At 37.5% G+C, this 20,271-nt stretch overlaps 1 protein-coding gene across 6 annotated transcripts in view; it reads left to right on the top strand.

Annotated features, from left to right (window-relative positions):
* Positions 1-9,081: 9,081 nt before the first annotated feature.
* LOC105232772 (protein bric-a-brac 2) overlaps positions 9,082-20,271 on the top strand; it is a 77,061-nt gene continuing 65,871 nt past the window's right edge. For 2 of the 6 annotated variants that reach the window (XM_049459320.1, XM_049459318.1), the window contains exons 1-2: positions 9,089-10,496; positions 15,417-17,733. In XM_049459320.1, the coding sequence (XP_049315277.1) occupies positions 15,592-17,733 (2,142 nt within the window). In that variant the 5' untranslated portion in view covers positions 9,089-10,496; positions 15,417-15,591. Of the gene's footprint in view, positions 10,497-15,401; positions 17,734-20,271 lie in introns of all 6 variants that reach the window. The other 4 variants (XM_049459321.1, XM_011214595.3, XM_019992610.2 and 1 more) reach the window with 4 other exon arrangements.

Below are 20,271 nucleotides of genomic sequence, written 5' to 3'. Positions count from 1 at the left end.
AAATTATTAAAAACATTTATTAATTGAGAACTAATAGGCTTAATTCGCCTTATTAAGTATTGAAAGATCGAAAGTCAGTTGTTTTAATATACCATAAAATCATAAAAAAGGAATTAGGTAGTTTCGCCATATACTATTAAAAGTCCAATATACAATATACCGTAATGGAAAATGTTATAAAAACGCTTAATTTGAGGCGCTCTCACACTGGAATAAGTTGGGCATCCCATTATCCCTGGATATAATCGTAATTAGGAAGAACACTTTTTACGTATACATGAAATAGAACGGTTTTAGAACCCGTGCTAACTCACTTGCAATTGAGAGCAGAGATCTTGTGTATCGGACGGTGTGAAATAAAAGAGAAAACCATGAACTCAAGTCCTCAAATCGAAGTTCAATGAATTAATGTTCTCGCATATTCGATGATAAAAATTGAGTGCAGTATTAAAACGGAGTATGAAGAGAGACTGCCAGCTAACCGATTTCATAACGGACACATGAATCTTCCGAACTATCAAAATTTAGATCAAAATTTCTGACGAAAGTGATGTGCGATCCAGTAAAAGCACATCATCCGCAATTCGTTCTGATGTTGCAAGTGCGTTTTTAAACCCTTCTCTGGGGTACATTTGATTAAAATTTTAGTGAGTATTGGATCTTAAAGAAATTAACTTGAATAAAGTTTGTGTTAAGGTTTTAATAAGAAACTCAACTGCATTTTGACCATTGAGATATTTCTTTACACTACACTAAGATAACAATGCTGCTTTTTTCTCTCTCTCTCTCTCTCTCAACTTTTAATTTGAATCGTAGCGGTAGTGGACCAGTCAGTAGTAGTTTGCCTGCGCTTTACTCGCGCTCGTTGTAAACTAACAAGTTTAGCCTTGGTTGCGTTCATTTCTCTTGGCAATGTCGTAATTTTGTAGGCTCTTATTTTTCTTTGTTTCAGCCAGTGGTTTATCGTTGGTGTTCTGCGAGTAAATGCGAGTGGCGACAATTTTTTAATGCTGCTATTTTTTACGAGAAATTCGTATAATTTTACTGCGAAAGCTTATTTGCGTTAGTTTTACATATGCATATGCGTATGTGTGTGTATGCAAACACCGAAAAGATACATCGAACGTGCTTTGAACGGAAATGCTGACATATTTTTCTTCGCCTTGTTTTTGCATGCATTTGGACCCCTTAGCCTTTTTGCTTTTATGCGAATGACTTTTTTCTCAGCAAGAAATCTATATTCTAATGTGCTAATCGAAAAACAGATATGTACATACTTTTAGTTATATTGAAAACGTAATTTAGAAAAAAAGTTGGATTTAAAATTCTGAACAAATTACGATTATTTTAGATATGAATCTTGGAAGCGTTCACTGAGTCAGAATACTGCCGTTTTTCAAAATCATTGAAGCTATAAAATCCTCCTGAGGGACCTTTTTTATTGTACAAACGTGGAAAAAAAGATCTCTATCTTGATAAAAATATCGGCAAAGGAAGTTTTCAAAATATAAGGGGGAAAGTTTTATAAATTATCCATATAATTATTTATCTGTTTTTTTCTTAATATTCCGAGAGTTTGAAGTAAAAAATGAAAGTTTAAACTTTACCATTTAGAAAAACTCCGACTTTTTTAATTTCGAGACTAGAACACCTCCTTAATTTCCGAAAAGATTTAATCAATCTTTCAAATCCTTAAAATGGTGCACAGTTGTTACAACTTTTTTTGATAAGAAAGGTGAGGTTAGATACGTTATTTGATAAAAATTTGTATAAAACTTTATTATTTTGCAGTAATAACAATATACATAGATGGAATTGTAGTGGAAGTTTGTTCAACTGGGTTCGGGGATATTCTTTTTTAAGAGGTTTTCTTACTTTTCCTCCGATATTGTCTTTAAATGAAAGATTTCAAGTGTGTGCAAAGTGCCTATTGCTTTGGACATCTACGTCATATAACCAGCTCAGTGTACTGATGACCATCAAAAAGCTTTACAATTGCTTTACGTTAGTGGAAGTGTCCACTTCCTGTACTCTTCCAATTTTCTTATTCGTCGCTGTTAGTTTTTTTTGTTTCTACACAACCCATTCCGTGGAGGTTCACTTTGAAGCGGATGTCGCTGCGGTTGTTGCTGCTGGCTGGATTTCTTTTTAATCGATTTTCTGTCGAGCACCTCAATTTGTCCACGCTGTACACACTGATTCATCTCTCAATAATTCCACTTTGAAGTCATTGCTTTCATCCATCAACTAACGCATCTTGGGCAGCCATTTTTCTTTCCTGACTCATTCCATCTCACTACTACTTCTTATTGACATTTTCTATTTTTTTTCGCTAACTCTTTGAGTCGGAAACAGTTTTCATTTCCTATTTGAATGTTAGATTTTTCCTTTTCACTTTTTTCGTACTTTTTATTGCAACAACATGGATGTCTCTTAGTGTTTTGTTTAAAGAAATTGAAGAATGCAAATTTCAAGGTTCGATGTACATATTCGCAAACAAAATTTATAGCTTCTTAAAGATTTCATGGCAGTTGAAAAAATTATGAGAACATCCTCGAGCGATCAAATGGTGAAATATAGTTATTGCGACTACTATTAAACTTTAAAACAGAGATAACCTTTATTGTTAAAATGGAAGATTTAAAATTGTGTGCTAGTCGGAACATTCTCGGCCCCACTCCCTCAACTCCCAGTCTAAGCCCTCTGATTAAATCAAATGTTAACGAGTGTGCAAACATATTAATAAATGCATTGCAATAAGAGGTAATTTGTTAGATTCTTAGGTTTCTATTTTTAAAAATATAGATTTTAAAATGTTTTACATATAAGCTACTTAAGATTCTTGAAAATAAGATACAAACTTAACTATATAGTGGATTCTGTGATAGTTTTTCGTGTCAGTTCTATTGCGACAAGGGTGAGATCTAGGACTCCTTCTTTGGCTTAAAGTGGAGGTAGTTTCACGTCGTCGTTTTGAGGCATGTAGCATGTAGACGACTTCGAAGCTGAAAGCTGTCTCCTGTTAGGCTAAGCAAGAGATTGGCCGAGGTCGAGATAGAGAGATTAATCTGAAGAATTTTTACACTCCAGACTCCTTACCACGAGCACCACCTTCAATACCGGTACCGTCCTATATAGCTGCCCGAGATTAAAGACAGATCCTTAAATCGACGATCCACTCACCACGTTCGAAGGGACGGAGTCGATTTCCAGTGCTGTTTGGGCCTCGCACCCCGTCTTCTCCATGACTACTGGAGTTTGTGCCGCTTTTATTTCTTGCCAAGAACGCAATACTTTATCATAAATCGAAGCAGTACCCTTTAATAAGAAATGACACTTAGGTTTCTTCCTACGCAGAATTTTACCTCAATCGGATGTTTTAACTATGTTCTTGCGAGTTTCCTGCTCTTACGATACTCCACATAACCTTAAAACGCCCTTCGTTACACCCAAAATGAAACGTCAGAGACTCAATGATGCAAATCTTCTTCTTTCCCCTGCGGGTGGGGGGGACCCCTCTGGGTTCGAGGGGAAACCGAATATACCCGCGGCAAGGCATACCTGTCATAAGAGGCGACTAAAAGCCACGTGCACTGTGTCTGACAATAAAGATCTTGTTTAATCTGTCAGTATGGTCTAAGTCAGCTGGAAGTCAAATTCTTAGCTTCATATATAACACATAATATAAAGTAGCATTTGCAACAGCGACAAATGCAACCAGTAATTGAGTTTATGGGGACTCAACTGGTAGTAGCAAAAGCTACAAAGTCAGACCAAAGACTATAACCTGGTACCACAGGGAGCAGTTAGCCCTTGGAGGTAACTCCAATCTGCTCATTGGGTTTGGCCTTTTGTGGAGATTCGTGGTGGCTGTGGTTTAAACCTAAATGCAGGTAGGACAGTTTGTCCAATGTGGAGTCGCACTGCGGCCGGGTGCCGGACCCATACTATGGCAAAGGTTTTCGATGGGCCTCGAACCCGACCAAGGTGGCTAAGGGTGTCCCTATCCACCCGAACCAATTGGAACTAAGGTATAAGCGCAAAATGCGTTTATGCCTTGGGGCGCTGATCAACGTATTGTATTGATCTACGTGCTTCTAACAATAGAAAGCACAATGAGGTATGCTGTCGACAGTAGGTATTCACGTAAAACACAAGGATTCTCTTCTTATACATATATATAAATGATCAAACATGTCGGGACTAGTCCCGCAGTTTATCGGATATCGATCTGAAATTTTGCATAAATCTCATTTGTCGTAACTGTCGATATTGGACCCCTATAGGATATATATATCTGTTATATATAGTGATCGATCAAAATCAAGCCTCTGTATGGAAAACTTTTTTTGTTTGACAAGATATCTTCTTAAAGTTTGGCACAGATTATGGTCCAAAGTAACGCAACCTCTGATCTTTTACTTTATCAGACCACTATAGCAGAGAGCTAGGATACAAAGTGACCGATCAAAACGTTCCTACGACAGCCGTGTCTACGTAACCGGAACGGACCCGGGTTTGTTTTTCAACTCGGCAGAACTCTACCGCAACAACAACAGCAAAATTTTCATAAAATATATATTTTTTCTGATTGAATTATTAAGTTGCCTTTAAGGTCAAAGTTTTCCGTTGGATGCAAACCCTTGGCCGGATACATTTTCAGATTTAGTTCTACATATAGTTGCTATAAAAATGCATTTGTGAAGACTAATATAGTTTCGCATCAGTCGAAGTCAACGTTTTTCTTGTCTATTTCTTCTATTCTTCATATTCTCCCGGCAAGGTCCTTCTCTTAAGATATCAATGGAATTGCTGTTATTCCAAATTATTGGAAGTAAAATGAAGTAAAAATAATAACAATAATAAGTTTAATAAAACAATTGATGATGCTCTTTTGATTGATCTAAGCAACAGAGAAATCGAGGTCAATGGAGGGGTGGGATCACTTAATTACTTAAATTTTGGTTAAATAATTTTAGTTTCCGAACACTTTCTAGAAAATATGGTTTAAACAATTTATTTAATTGATTGAGTCATCATTAATGAATAAATTCAAGGATTTGCTGCGCTCAAAGCGTCGGCATTTTATTCTGAGTTGTCATTTGCGTTAAAATTGCTTATACAATAAATGATTATAAATATATACATATATAAATATATATATATACATGTAATTTATAGATTTCTTAGAAATAGTCATCAGCACAAATGAGTAAATGGAGAGCACACCTACTTTTTCTTGACTAATTGCGATAAATTGCACTTTTGTTGTTGTAAACAAGCCGGACAAATCAGTCACCCAATGCTAACTCACGCGCAATCAATCTGTGCAAATTATAGTTGTTGTTGCTGGTGCAGTTGTTGTGTAATAAAATATAGAATTTATTGAAATTATAAATTCGCTTTAGGGGCGGATTTTGTCGCCAATCAACGGTGAGTGGGCTGCAACATTCGAACAGGAAATAACAACGACAACAACATCAAGCATATACGCGAATTTAAATATGAAAATTTACGCAATGCCAACAACTATTGTGTGTGCAAAAAACTAGCAACAACAATTATATAAATATGCAATAGTGCATGGCATTGGCTAATGCAATACTGTTGTTGCTGTTGTTGTACTGCCGTAACGTTTTTGTTGTATTCTATTAACAGCATGTGTTGTTGTGGTTGTTGCTGATTGACCACTAGCGAGCACGTGGCATTGGTGACAACAACGACAATAGCAATAAAACTAACAACAACAATAAAAACAACAAACACAGATTCGAGCATTATGACCACCTATATGCCCTGCACCACGAGCACCACCAGTTTAAACAACAACAACACTCGTCACACACACACACATCGCTGCGTTATAACGACTTCGTGTCCAGCGCCTACCACTTTTCCCCTATCCGACGGCTGCTCCCACTCCCCACCGACTGTGCGATTCGTACATTCGTTTACCAAACACGGGAAATTCATTTTTAGCGCCGCCTACCGTGTGACGTCAGCCCATTGCTTTGTTGTTGCTCACTCTCTCCATTTGCGGGAATGCTCAGTGAAATTGTTGTTGTCACTTGTGGTTGTTGCTGCTTTTGGAAACGGTTTTTTCAGCATATTGTTAATATGCAAACATGATTTTTGCTCTTTTTTCACAGCTCCAACATTGCCCCAGCACAACAAAAACGCCGCAGTTAAGAAGAGCCAACGAGCGAGAGCGACTGTGCCCGATGAACAAATGAGCGAAGCAATTGTATAGCACGTACCCAACAACAACAACAACGATATGTGTGAGAGCACGAGGCTACACCATACCAAACACGGTTACTGTTTGTGTTGCGTGGGGCGGAGGGCTTTCTTGTACGCTTGGCAATGCGACAGTAGCAGGTCGGCTTTGGTAGGTGCCGTGTTGGCCGAGCGCACGTAAAAAGTACACTCATTCCCGGCTATATGCAGCAACAACTACAAGCACACTGTGGGAGGCGTGGCTTAGCGTTGTTGTTCTTTTTCACAAGCAATTCTCCAACTCTGTGTCCACATTGAACGACTTGGATGGCTAAGCAGAAGGCAACACATCGGCAACAAGAACAATTGTGCAAGTTTTTTGCAAGCGATGGGCCAAACTATCGTCGTCGTCGTCGTAGTTGCCGTCGTTGTAGTCGTCGATACCGCATAGCCATTGCCGACGAAGTGGAAGTGAAAGACTTTTTTCGTTACAGTGGCACTCGTCGCAGTTGCTCTTCTCTTTCTTTCTTGCAGCTGCAGAAATGTCTTCAAGGTGGCTGGACGCAAACGGCTCTACCAAAACTACCATTGCAAAACTGGGCGCTGTTGCACCCGTTGACTGGTTTTTATATGTACGCTATCTATGTACGTACATATGTATGTATATAATACATATACATACATAGATAAAGATGAATAAAAACTACTTTTTGCATGCAGTTAGTCGTGTTGTAATTGCTTCGTTGTATGGGAAAGGTGCAGCTAGTGGAGCCTACAACAATGTAGAATTTGCATACAAATGAATTTTGACTTATGAGACATTCATACACGCTTCTATGCACATATCTGCAATTATGTAAGCATATAAATGCATACATATGTACACACATAGAAGTATATATATATGTATGTGTGTTTTTGCCTATTAATGAAAGTATAAAGCAGCTTACTCATGTTCAATATTAGATAGTAGCTTGTAGTCATATGCAAACATACATACATGTGTGTGTGTGCATTTGCTGCATGCATACAGATGTACGCCATTGGGTGGCCAACACATCACGCGAATATTATGTGGACTCTCTGACTAATTGAAATCATAAAATGATTTTTTCCATCTGAGGAAATGTTCAAGGAAAGTTGCTGTTTGTAGAAAAGAAATTTTTTCCATATGAAATTTTGATAATAATAATACTTATATCTAGTTAGAAAATGTGTGAGGCAAATATATATGTATATACGAATTTGTTAGAAAACTTGACCAACGATTAAAATATCTGCATTTAAGTAGTTTTAGAAGAAGAACTTTATTGAATTTGGTAGTTTGTATAATAATTTTTAATAAAAAAATGTAAGACAAGCAACTAAATTCAGTTTAATTATAAACTTGTTGATTAACAGAACCAAGGACCAAGAAAGTAATAGTTTTGAAAGACGAGCATGTTCCGTGGTTTACTTCAAAATAAAAAAAATTTATAAGTTCTGCAGTATAGTTACCAGTGTTGACTCCGAAACCGCCAATTTATTTCGTCGACGTCGACAAATTTGTTCTATTTCCACACTACGAAATATATTTTATCGATGGATACCGTCGATAAACTTAAATCGATCTGCTGAGATATCATTTTGCAGAATTATTAGTATTCATCAACTGAATAATTTGAGCGAATATATGACCGGAATCTTGTAGTTTCACCTCCTCGTCCGAACTATTTTTTTACTAAAACGAGATTAATGAATATTATAATTTATATGGTTTTAGAAGTATGGTTAAAAACAAAAGAAATAAAAAAAAAACATCTGCAATCTAAATACTTTAGTTATATTATAAGAATCTAAATATCTTAGTTATACAAATATATGTTATCATATATTAATGTCCAAAGTTTTCATTATAATTATTACGTATAAATATTTCAAAAAAGTACAAGTCCTTCCCATGATTTTGATCGGTCATTTTTGCGATAGCTATATTATATAGTGTTCCGATATTGGGAGTTCCGATAAATGCGCGGAAAAAATGACGTGTGCAAAGTTTCAGATCGATATCTCATCTCAAACACTGAGAGACAAGTTCGCGTTTATATAGACGGACATGGCTTAATCGACTCAGCTCGTGACTCTGATCATTTGCACGCAGTATGTGCACATTCCACAGAACCTCCATGTTTCTTTTTGGTTGTTACAAACATCGTGGCAAACTTAATATATCCTAGTCGGTGGTATTAACATACTTTTCTGCTGAGTAAACGCTGGAAATTCGATTAGAAACCCTTTATGAACTAATGAAGAATTTACAAGAAACTGAATAGACGAAAAAGTCAGTAGACATTTTATTCAGTATATTTATAATTTTTAATATGCAGAGATTTTTTTCAAACTAAATCTCACACTTTGTTTCAAATACGATTTTGCAGGCCATACATAAGAACGTTTAGTGCAGAAGGCTAAATATCTTGCGTTAATGATCTTGATTTTTGTAACTAACTTTTAACCTACATACGCATATACATATATACATACATTTGTATATATGGTACTTTTAAAATTTTTTATAATAACTTTTTGCGGAAAAAAAATTTATTTTAATATAATTTTTAACACAAAAGTTTGGGATCTCTTCAGCTCTGTTTTGTTTCTATCTTGATGGATTGGAAATAACTTAAAATTAGGAAGAAAAAGCATATTGTAACTAACTACTAATGCTGTTTTCTAAATACTCAAACTATTTATAAAACATTTTGTAAATTGTAGTTTTTATATCTAATTTAGTAAGCTACATATTTACTACCAAAAAAACATCACATGAAGGGTTTTGATCTGCTTTCTATATATTTCTTGATTTTGCTTTCAAAAGATAATTTTTGAAAATTAGGCGGTTGGAAAATTTTTAATTTCGCAAATTGTCTTAAGAAGAAATATGCCAACTAATACTTGTTAAATACATAAATTCAAATCAAAGTGTTCCAAAACTGAAAATAAAAATGGTCATCGGTGCAAAATCATTTCTAATGTTCTCTTGCTAATGCTCAACAATTATTATCCGCTCTTAAATAGTTGGGCAATTCTCTGCAACCAAAAAACCTAAGCCAAGCAAAAGCACACATCTTTCGGAAAATCTCAAAGCTGACGCAAAAGTAGCAGGGGTGCTTTGCCAACATACGGAATCATGAGGAAATGAAACAGAGAGCGAATGCAGCGAATTCGCCGTCAGCGCCACAAGATGCAGACACACACCCCCAAAGCGGCACGCAGCAGTTGTAGCAGAGGTATCCTCAGTAACAACAACAAAAGCAGCCCACAAACGCAGCTGAACAAGGCGGTGGCGGTGCATTGCGTACGGAGAGAGAGAGCGTGAGCGCACACATGCAAAGAAGTGGCTTTCCGGCGCTCACGCATACCAGCACACGATACAACAGCTGAGCTGAAGCGGCTGCGAGCCACTCACACGAACCCAATTGGGAAGCAGGCGGCCTTCTCGCAGTGTGAGTGTAACGGGAGTGGGCAGCGCTGCTGGCGACGCTGCAAGCTGCAGTGTATCCACGTTCAACCGCAAACATTGAGTTTAATTCACGTACGCGAGTTCAGTTCGCATTCAACTGTTGTGTCGTGTCGTTCGTCTGATTGAAATTGAATAGAATTAACGCCGACGAGAGTGTGTGAAGAAGTGATTTGCTTTGTGATGATGAACAGCAACTGTTTTGATTGAACGGCCAAAGCGACCGCGCGCACACATTTTGTGAATGAGTAAAGCAAATGTTGGATGCGATCTGTTTATTTTCGATGCGTTGCGATGTGATGTATGCCGACAGCCGCAGCATTAGCAACCGTGAAGCGCGCATTAAAATTTCTAAAAAAAAATAATTAAAACAAAAAACAAAACAAAATTTGTATAAACAAAATATTTTTGTGAAAATTACAAACTGTGAAGCAACTTGTGAATTTATAATAAATGAGTTTCTTGCAAAAAAAAAAGTGAACTACAAGTGAATGACAAGTCTGCATAATTATTTTGTTGGCGTGAAAGAAAAAGTTTTATAAGAAATCGGTGAAAAAGTGATTATTTATACGCAACGCAAACGGCGAAAATCGATTTTCAGAACAAAACATAAAATATGTATGTATGAAACAAAAATATATACAGCTATATATAGAGCTGTAACAAAACCGTATAAATAAAACTTAAATTAATGCGCGCAGAAAAAGCCAGCGCAGCAGTAAAAAGCTGTGAACAGCAGTGAACAGTGAAAAAGTTTCCAGCGTTGCAGCGCAACAAATTTGTAATTTATTAATTTATTACACTTCAGTTTGCCAACGTTGTTGTTCGCCTGCTTCCGCCAGCCACCCAGGCTCCTTTATGTACTACTTGTACAATAATTGTTGTTATTGTTGTTACTGTTGCCGTTGCTGCCGTTGCCATTGTCGTTCCGCAGGTTCCTTTTGTTTTTATTGTTGTGCACATTGTTTTTCATCGCTTTTGCTGCTACCGTGCATGCCGTTGTTGTTGCATATTATAAGCGTGTTTACGCGCCTTACAAACCAAAACCAGCTCCTCGACCAGCCACCCACCAAACAACAAACACACTCACGCGCGCGCCCAGGTTGCTACTGCCTCAGAGATTCAGACTCAGCCTCAGACACACAGCATAACAGCCTTGATGCTAAGGACAGCCGGATGTCCTTACTTTCATACGCTCGCATCATTATTATAACGGTTATGGTATATAGTTGTCGGAGCTGTGCGCAGCTTTGTCGGTGCGTGTGTGCTTTTGTTTTCTTCGCAGACTGCGAAAGTCGCCGATCTTTGCAAACTTGCAGCCAGCCAGTCAGCGAGCCACCCAAAGGAGCCACTCAGCAGCGACACTGTGGAAATACATATGTATACAAAGGGCTTGAGCCCAACCGGGCGGCAAGTGCATGGGGTCGCATTAAATACGCTGTCTTATAAAGTATAAATATAAATATAATAGAATCGTCTTCGTTTTTGGCTGAAAAGACGCTAAGGAAAAAGGAGTGTGGCGTAGCAGCTAAGATGAGTAAGTCGGATTTCCGACGCGGTCCGTTGTAATGCCGTGAGAGTGGGGCAACATTAATTAGTATTAACGGCGAGGATTGGGCATGCGACAGTGTAATAGAGGGACAAGTGGAAAGGATGCACATAGAGAGCACAATGATAAAAGTTGTGTGAAAAGACAATGAAGTACACCAGGACAATAAACAGGTTTTAGGAAATGCTTAGGAAAGAAGTGTTGTCGACAATTATACGTTTTCGTGCGAAAGTTAGAAATAGCTAGCAAGCAGATCTAGTGATTATTTAGAGAGATGAACATTCATGTTTTGGGAGGCTTTCTTGAGATATGTTTGAAAGTTGGGCGGAGTTGAGTTTTTTGAAGAGAATTTGTAGGTGTTTGAAGAAAATCTGAAATTTTATGAAGAAAAATTGAAATGTTTTGAAAAAAAAATGAAAGTTTTCAAAGAAAATTTGCAAAATGAAAATTAGAATTAGAAATTAGAGAAAAACCTTGATTCATGAACAAGAAGTAAGCAAATCGAGTAACAAACAGGTTTAAAAAAATATTAAAAATTTTGGAAAGCAATCGCTTTGTTATGAAAATTTATTGGATAAAAATATTTTTATTCAATTTAAAATTTTAGTAGTAAAATTTTTTTATCAAAAGTTAAAATTTCAATATTGTATAATACAATACTATACAGAAAAAAGGTATAAAAGTTCAGACAAAAATGTATATAAAATGTTCACATGAATAAATAATAATTTGTTTCGTTTCATATCAACAGAACAGAAACGTTATTTTGTTAAACATAAAATGTTAATCGTATTTTTTTCGTATAAAAGTTCCATTTTTTATAGAAAGTTTTTGCTTTTGCCACACTGTGCGTGCCCACAGTAATTGGTTGCCTAACAAAGGAGAAGATAAACGAACGAACTGCCAAAACTTTGGTGCAATTTATTATATTTATATACATATATTTAAATGCTATAAGCACAATGTATTTGGAGCCAAACCGATGCACACACATAACTACAAAAATACTCACATTAATAATTGTATAACCATATACAAACATACAGTGTATAGGAAGGCGCTTGTAAAGGACTCGAAACAACAAAAAAAAAAAAATAAAAAACTGACAGTACAAATAAGAAGCGCAGCAACAAAAGCAATAAAGTAATAAAAATAATATAAAGCAGGAAAGTGGCTGCGCCATAGCATAGCGGAATTGCTTCAAACGGCAGCAGTGACTGTGGCAGCAGCATTAATAAATTAAATAAATAAAATAAATAAATACATGAAAGAAATTATTGACATACACGAGCGTAATGCTGGCAACAACCGCGACAACACACCACACCGTACCGCGAACGCGAGGCTATGCCGCGGCACTCCTTGGTGGTCCCAGCAACCAACAGCAGTAACAACAACAGCAATTTATTTTTATGTCTCCACAATTATTTATTTGTGCCAATGTTCTTCTACATACATTATTCTTGTGCTCACACGTGTGTGTGTGCGAAGTTATAAAAATATATACTATACATTTATATCAAATAGTTATGTGCGGCGGCATGTAGCACATACATTCTTACATATGTTTTAAATACGAGTGTTGTGCGCTACATTATGCTGCGGCCACCCTTTCCCGCTCACTCAATTAATGCCACGAATTGTACGCACGAATGTACAAATAATTGTATGTGTGTGTGCCTATATTTATACATTAAGCTACATACATAATTAATATAAATAACATTAAAATAAAATTAATAAATAACGAAGCAAAACAGCTGCAACAAAAACACCACCAAAATAGCCAAACGGCACGGCAGTAGCCGCAGCAGCAGCAGCCTCAGCAACATAATGCGTGGCGCTGCTTGTACGCTTGTGCTCGAGATAAATTGCCTCGCGCTTGGGTGAGAAGGTGGCGGAGCTGTCGCAGCAGAAGCAGAAGCAGCTCAATACACAGTTACATATATGAATTGTATTGGTTTTGTGTGTTTCGAGGCGATTTTTTGTTTTGCGGCAACTTTTGCCTTTGCGGTCGCAGCTGGCAGACAGTTCACACCTTCTCGGAAAGCACAACTAGCTATTGGTTATTTGTTGCTGCTGTTTTTGTAGCTGTTCAATAAATGATTTTTATAGTTTTTTGTTTTTTGCTTTTCGTGTCTTAATTGTTGTTGTTGTTAACGTTGCCTGGAGTGTTTGGGAAAGTTTTATGCGCCTCAGAAGCTGCCGAACAATGTTTGAGGGTTAACTTTTCATGATTTTTTCTTGGAGCGAAGGATGTTTTCAGTATTATTTGTTACAAAAAAAGTAAAATAAAAAAAATTGAATTTCTGGGTGCACATTTTTAATGAAATTTTAGGGTCGAATGTACATATTTAGGATATGATTTTTTATTATTAATTTATTGAAATACAACTTTTAGAAATGATATACATGCATACATATGTATATTTTAAAAATAAAAAAGTGTTATTTAACAAATTATATTTTAATTCAAACATTTACCCGATTTACTTTTTTTCTTCTTATAAATGTTAATTAGATTTAAAAAAAATTGATGAAAATTAAAAAAAAATATATAAAAAAAATAGTGCAGTAGCTTTTATATTGTTTTTGAATTTCGTAGAAAAAAAATTAAATGTCATAAAACACCAAAAAACGAAATCAAAGAAAATGTTAAACAATTAAAAAAAAGAGTTCCTTTTCTTAAGCAAAGAATATACTATCACAAAGTAGTCAACGAAAATTCAGAATCTATACAGAGATCCAAAAATTAAAATTTTTATATATACATATATTTTTTAAATTCGAAAACTATTTTGGCCATTTTTGAGAGCAAATTACGGTCATTCTTTCAAAGTGTGAAAATTAATATACTTTTCGCTTTTTTATATCTTTAAAAATACAATGACTTAGTTTTCGAAAATTAAAAGCGTATTTTCAGATTTTGCAGATGTTTTGATATATATTTTTTTTATCGAAATAGATATTTACGCTTAATTTCTGTATATATTTAATATTTATTTTTCTCGTAACTAATTATAAAAAGGAATTAGAAAAATAAACAGTAAAAAACGTCATTTTGAATACATTTTCAAATCAAAAATTTTTTCAACTTTATTTTGATATGTTTCAGTTGAGAATAAGTTTGGAATGCAAACAGATCTCTGTAAATTTTGTAAAGAAAAGCAAAATTTTTGAGCCGAATTCTCGACATTTGCGAGAAATTTTGCTTTTCTTTTTTAATCCCAAGAAAAGCCTTAAGTTTACAAAAAAAACGGTGGAAGCAAAGTTGTAAACCTGATATATAGAAAAACTTACTGGGAACGATAGACTATTTACAATTTATGTCTAGAAAAAGTGTAAATTGTTTATTAAAAATATTTTAAAAATTAAATTTGACCAATATAATTTTCATTCTCCAAAGGCTCAAAAGAAATCGATTCAGAATCAATTTTGAATAATTATTAACTTCGAACCTACGATAAACCAAAGGATACAGCATATAAAATTATTAGGGTGGGTAAACCCGATCTTTTCACTTGGCACTCTGAAAAATAGTTTTTTAGAAACCTCTAAGAAAGTTTCTCCAAGTATGAGCTGTTAATTGTAAAGGAAAGTCCCTCAATTTTTTTATTATCAAATAGAAAAATCCATATCTCGCCTCTAAATATTTGAAAAAAATATTTAGTTTCAAAGGTTTTGTAGGGATTTCAATAACTAACCATTTAAAAATATAAACGGTTGAAGTTTCATTCTTTTAAGGCCAAAGTTTTCCTTATGAATTTTATAACTGAAAAAATCATGATACATCGGAAAGCTCATAGTTGTGTAGGAATTTACTGCTCCACAAAAATTGTCTCGTATAGTTTTTCGATTAAATTAGGCGTTTACATGATATTCAAGGTAAAAGATCAATGCTTAACAAACGGAAAACGAAAACAGAAACAGAAAGAAAAAAATCAAAGAAAAGCTGGCGACTGCATTTTAAACCATCACCAATATGCTTGATGGATTCTTAAATATGTTTTTCTCGAACTTTAAGGTTTTGGGATGCTTTGGGAAAGAATCTGACGAACATATACAATTGGCAATCTAAGTATATGCATATATATATTTATATATATAACCGATAGTGTAGTTTAAAACTGATATCAGTCTTTATTTCAACAGAAACAATTTAGAAGTATAAAAAAATCATTTCTGAAGCAAGTGACAACAGAAAAATCGATAAACTATTTGAAAAATGTGCTACACTTGAAAACAAGTGCTTAAAAACTTTATTATAATAAACTCAATACTGATATATATCACAAAAGCTATAAGCAAAACAAAAACCGAAGGTAAAATGGATATGACAAAAGACATTATTGACTACACACAAAAACACACCGAAACGGCCGACCGCTTAATTGCCGGCTATCAATCGCCACTTTCCGAGATCAGTGAGAACGAAGCAAACACACGCGCATGCGCCGCAGCCTCACCATTTCAGATTGGCAGCAATATAGTCGAAGCTAAAATCACAACAACAACCAACGCCTATAACGACGTGCCGGAACAAACACCGGCCAACACTGCACACGCCGCGCAGCAACTCGAGCAGCACACATCAACACAAGCAGACGCTATGGAGCAGCAGCCGGCTGCTGAAACGGCGAATAGCATGTCGGTTGACAAAACCAGTGAAACAAATACTATTGCAACAGCCAAGACTGTGAGCGCAGTGGTGAGTGGTGATATAACGCCACCACCACGCCCATTCACTACCAGCGAAGTGGTTGGCTTGAGTTCGGCACTTGATGATGATCCCGACTTGCACGTCGACGTGCAGCTACCCAAGTCGCGTTCCCTGCCCACATCGCCCGATCATCACAGACGCAGCTTGGACTCAGCATCAGCAGAGATATTGACGCGCATGAATGCTGCGCTGTTTGGATTCGAGCAGCGGCGCGGTCTGGACGGAGCGATGCATATGCCAATGCGCATATCGAAGTTGACGAAGCAGTCAACACCGTTAGCTGCACGTAAGTCCATTTCGCCGCTCGGCTTGAAGTCGAAGAAGCAATTGGCCGCAGCCGCTGCGGTGGCAACAAACTCACAGCAACAACAGTTCTGCTTGCGCTGGAACAACTACCAAACCAATTTGACAAATGTCTTCGATGAGCTGCTGCAGAATGAGTCCTTTGTGGATGTAACGCTCGCTTGCGAAGGTCAGTCCATCAAGGCGCACAAGATGGTGCTATCCGCTTGCTCGCCATACTTCCAAGCGCTCTTCTACGATAATCCTTGCCAGCATCCCATAATTATAATGCGCGATGTGAGATGGGAAGAGCTGAAAGCCATAATGGAGTTCATGTATAAGGGTGAGATCAATGTCAGTCAAGAGCAGATAAATCCTTTGCTGAAAGTCGCCGAAATGTTGAAGATACGCGGTTTGGCGGAAGTGAGCGCCGGAAGTGGTCATGGTATGGCCGCACCACATCCTATGATGCCCGAACAGCGCATGACCATTTTCGATGACGAGGAGGAAGCTGAAAGCGATGATGATACAGAAAGTGCCGAAGATGGGTGCCAAAAGCCAAAACGTGCACGTATGCTGGATCCTACAATGGGCAAGGTTTTTCCACATACTGCCGCACTTGATTTAAATTTGGCTGCACAGCGTCAGCGCAAACGTTCGCGAGATGGTCTATTCACCGATGGCAATATGTCACGTTTCGGTGCCAATGCTTCAATGCAGTCAACAAGCGAGTCAGCGGAACCCAATACGCAAACAACCAACGCTACCACTGACGAAACAAGTGGCGCTGATGTCAGTGCTACTCCACAACAACCAGTCGTTGCCGTGACCACATCCACCATTGTACGCAATCCTTTCGCTTCGCCAAACCCCAACCCTACTAACAACGCCGCAGCAAATGCCAATCAAAGCAACTCACAGTCCGCCATTGCAACAACTTCAGCACCAACCGCTGCTAGCTCATCAACACCAACGCTTTGCAGCTCAACACCGACTGCACCAGACACACCAACATCACTTGCCACCGGTCACTCATATCGTCCACCATCTATGCCGTCGGCCAGCAGTCTCAAAGGTGCAATGTCTTCGCCAGCCGCAGCCGCAGCCGCAGCAGCAGCAGCTACTGCAAGCGGCATGCCCTTGAATGTACATTCCAATCCCGTTGCCGCCGCCGCCGCAGCAGCTGCGTTGGGCGTAAATCCACATCATCCGCATCACCCGCACCATCATCATCATCATGCCGCAGCTGCGGCCCAACAGTTGGCCGCTCAACATCAGTTGCATGCAGCGGCGCACTCACACGCGGCTATGGCTTCAGCCTTAGGCGCTTCTCTGGCTGCTGGTGCTGGCGCAGGCGCCGCTGGCACAGGAGCCGCTGGGGCTGCAAATATTTCATCCGCGGTGGGACATCATGATGAGCTGGAGATCAAACCAGAAATCGCTGAGATGATTCGTGAGGAAGAAAGGGTAAGTGTTTATACAATTTTATAAAAAATTGGATAGCTTAAGAGGTTGTATTTTGATGGACTAATTTTTATTACTCTGAAATATGGCTTCCATTGTTTGAAGCATAAAACTATTTGTTATTTTTGTCAGTCTGAATATATCTATCAGTATTCAGTCGATTTTGTCATAGTGTTTAGGCTGAGTACAGAATGACTTTCAATGTTGCCTTCTCTCACGGTTTTTTTTTGTTCCACTGTGCCCTAAGAATAACTTTTTCTGTGCCTTCATCATCCATTTATATTATCGCTTTATATCTATGGTGTATTTAAAGCTTTCCTCAAAATATGAAGACTGCAGGCCTTTAGGAAAGGGGATCTCTCAGATACATCTAAGCAATAGGAATTTGAATCTTTTTATAAGTAGAGCTTTGTAGAAAAAATGCAGTATTATTGCATTAATTGTTTTAAGAAGATGGTATCCGTACCATTAGTTGGATTTTTTTCTTATACTATTAAGACTGGTTCTTCTAGTTCGCACATGCATTGAATTTATACCAGTTGCATATTCGATTCGTCACTCTGCAAGTTCTTTATGCTACTGAAGTATTAAAGTTTGGATGATAATTCTGCTCGTGCGATCTCACTGTCTACGACCGTTGTCGTAACGGTAACAGTTCGATCGGGAACCGCATGGAATTGAACCTTTCAGAAGAGCTTAACCGAATTCTTACAGACAATATTTATTACGACTGAGTTTACCGTCAATTAAGGCACATTATCAAACCGTAGATAACGCAATTAGTGAGCTAAAATGCACATTTAAGTATAATCAAGCTTAAATCATAAATGAGCAATTTAATTTGCATAAAACAAAGTAAAAATCAAATAAATTGCTAAATAAATAGAAATCATGCGTTCTTCTGTCAATATTTACTCCGTTTGCAAGGCATTATTCGACTTTGAAGACATTTAAACGAACACACGCACACATTGTTGCTATGATTATTATTTAGGCGAGTACACATGTATTTGCCTGCATGCGTGTGTGTGTGTACGCACTTACATTAAATTCATTATGCAATTTTGTCATTAACATAAAATGAAAAAGTATTTCAAGTCAAGCGGCTGAATTTCTAGGCTGATTAGAAAATCAGCTAACTGAGCGACTGACTGCGCCACTAACTAGCTGACTGTGACGTTACGACTAACTGACTGACTGTTTGTTTGGCTTGTGACTTTGTGTGCGCCTAACACACACTAGCCTCCTGTGCGTGTGTGTGTGCGTGTGCTGAACAAATACCGTTTGCTTAATAAGTGTCTTGAAGGGAGGCGCGCCGGCAGCGGGGGTGGAGTGCTGGCGCACGTCTGTCACGGACATGTGGGCCACTAGGCTGCACTCAAGTTGCGCTTAACTTAACCAAGCTGCAGCTAGGCCTCGGCGCGCAGGTGAATAGGTCCCTACAAACTTGCAAATTTACACATGCACATATATGTATGTATGTGCGTGTGTTTGCGTTAGGCAAACTTGAGTGTTTGGCCGCGGTCGCAGGCACGCGTAAGTCTCCGTCTCGGTCTCCGGCCGTGTGTGTGCTTGCGCTACATTGTGTGCTATGCAAATTTTCAATTTCACATTTACATAAATAAATGGCGAATAACTAAGTACATAAACAATTGCAACTAAGCAAAAAGAAAACAAAAAAAAAAAAATAACAATACACTAAATTACTAACTAATTTGCGAAAAAACCGCAACAGCAACAAAAACTCGCAATGGAACTGGGCGCTTGGAAAATGAAATAAATACATGCATATATATGTATTTATGTAATTTTGTAAGTCTTGCATGTATGTAAGTATGTTTATAATTGAAAAATCATTACCTGAACAATTTAAGTAAATTTGCAAATATTTTTACATTTTATTTGTTCGTACTTTGTATGCGTAAACGGCGAATAATAAATTGTTTGTCATTTGAATGCGCCTACTTTGTTATGCACTTACAATAAATATGCGCCAATGCCGTAATATTTAATAAAAATGCATTTATGCGTTGAAGTAAGCGCGGCCTAACGGTACAGCCGGATGGCTAAGGCGGGACGACACCTGCAATGCGCGAGGTTCAAGCGAAAGGAGGTCAAAAATAGGGCGCATACTGCGGATTAATATTGCGATGCCTGTATTTACATATTTATTTACTTACTATACATACATATGTATGTGTACACGCGTCTTTCACGTGTGTATGTGCGCAAATAATTTCTTTTAACTAAAGGACGAATAAAGTGCGTATTGTGCGAACTGCCGCGCTCAAAGCTCATTATTAAACGAAATGTGTAATAAAAATAAAATAAAAGGAACGTAAAGGGGTGGCAGTAGCCTGCATTTGAGTGAGCGCCCATTGCTTCTTCGCTTTGCAATCTTTTCTTGCACATAATGGCGCGGCAGGAAATTAAAAACACTATAATTAATTATTGAAACTTTTCATTACAACTTAAACGAGTGTATTTGTGCAGATATGTATGTGTGAGTACACACAGATGAGCGCTACCCTGCGGCGATTT

Source organism: Bactrocera dorsalis, chromosome 5 (genome assembly GCF_023373825.1).
Source record: "Bactrocera dorsalis isolate Fly_Bdor chromosome 5, ASM2337382v1, whole genome shotgun sequence".
Lineage (NCBI taxonomy): Eukaryota > Metazoa > Arthropoda > Insecta > Diptera > Tephritidae > Bactrocera > Bactrocera dorsalis.
The sequence above is the reverse complement of the archived record's forward strand: the minus strand, read 5'-3'. Positions and strand labels throughout refer to the sequence as shown.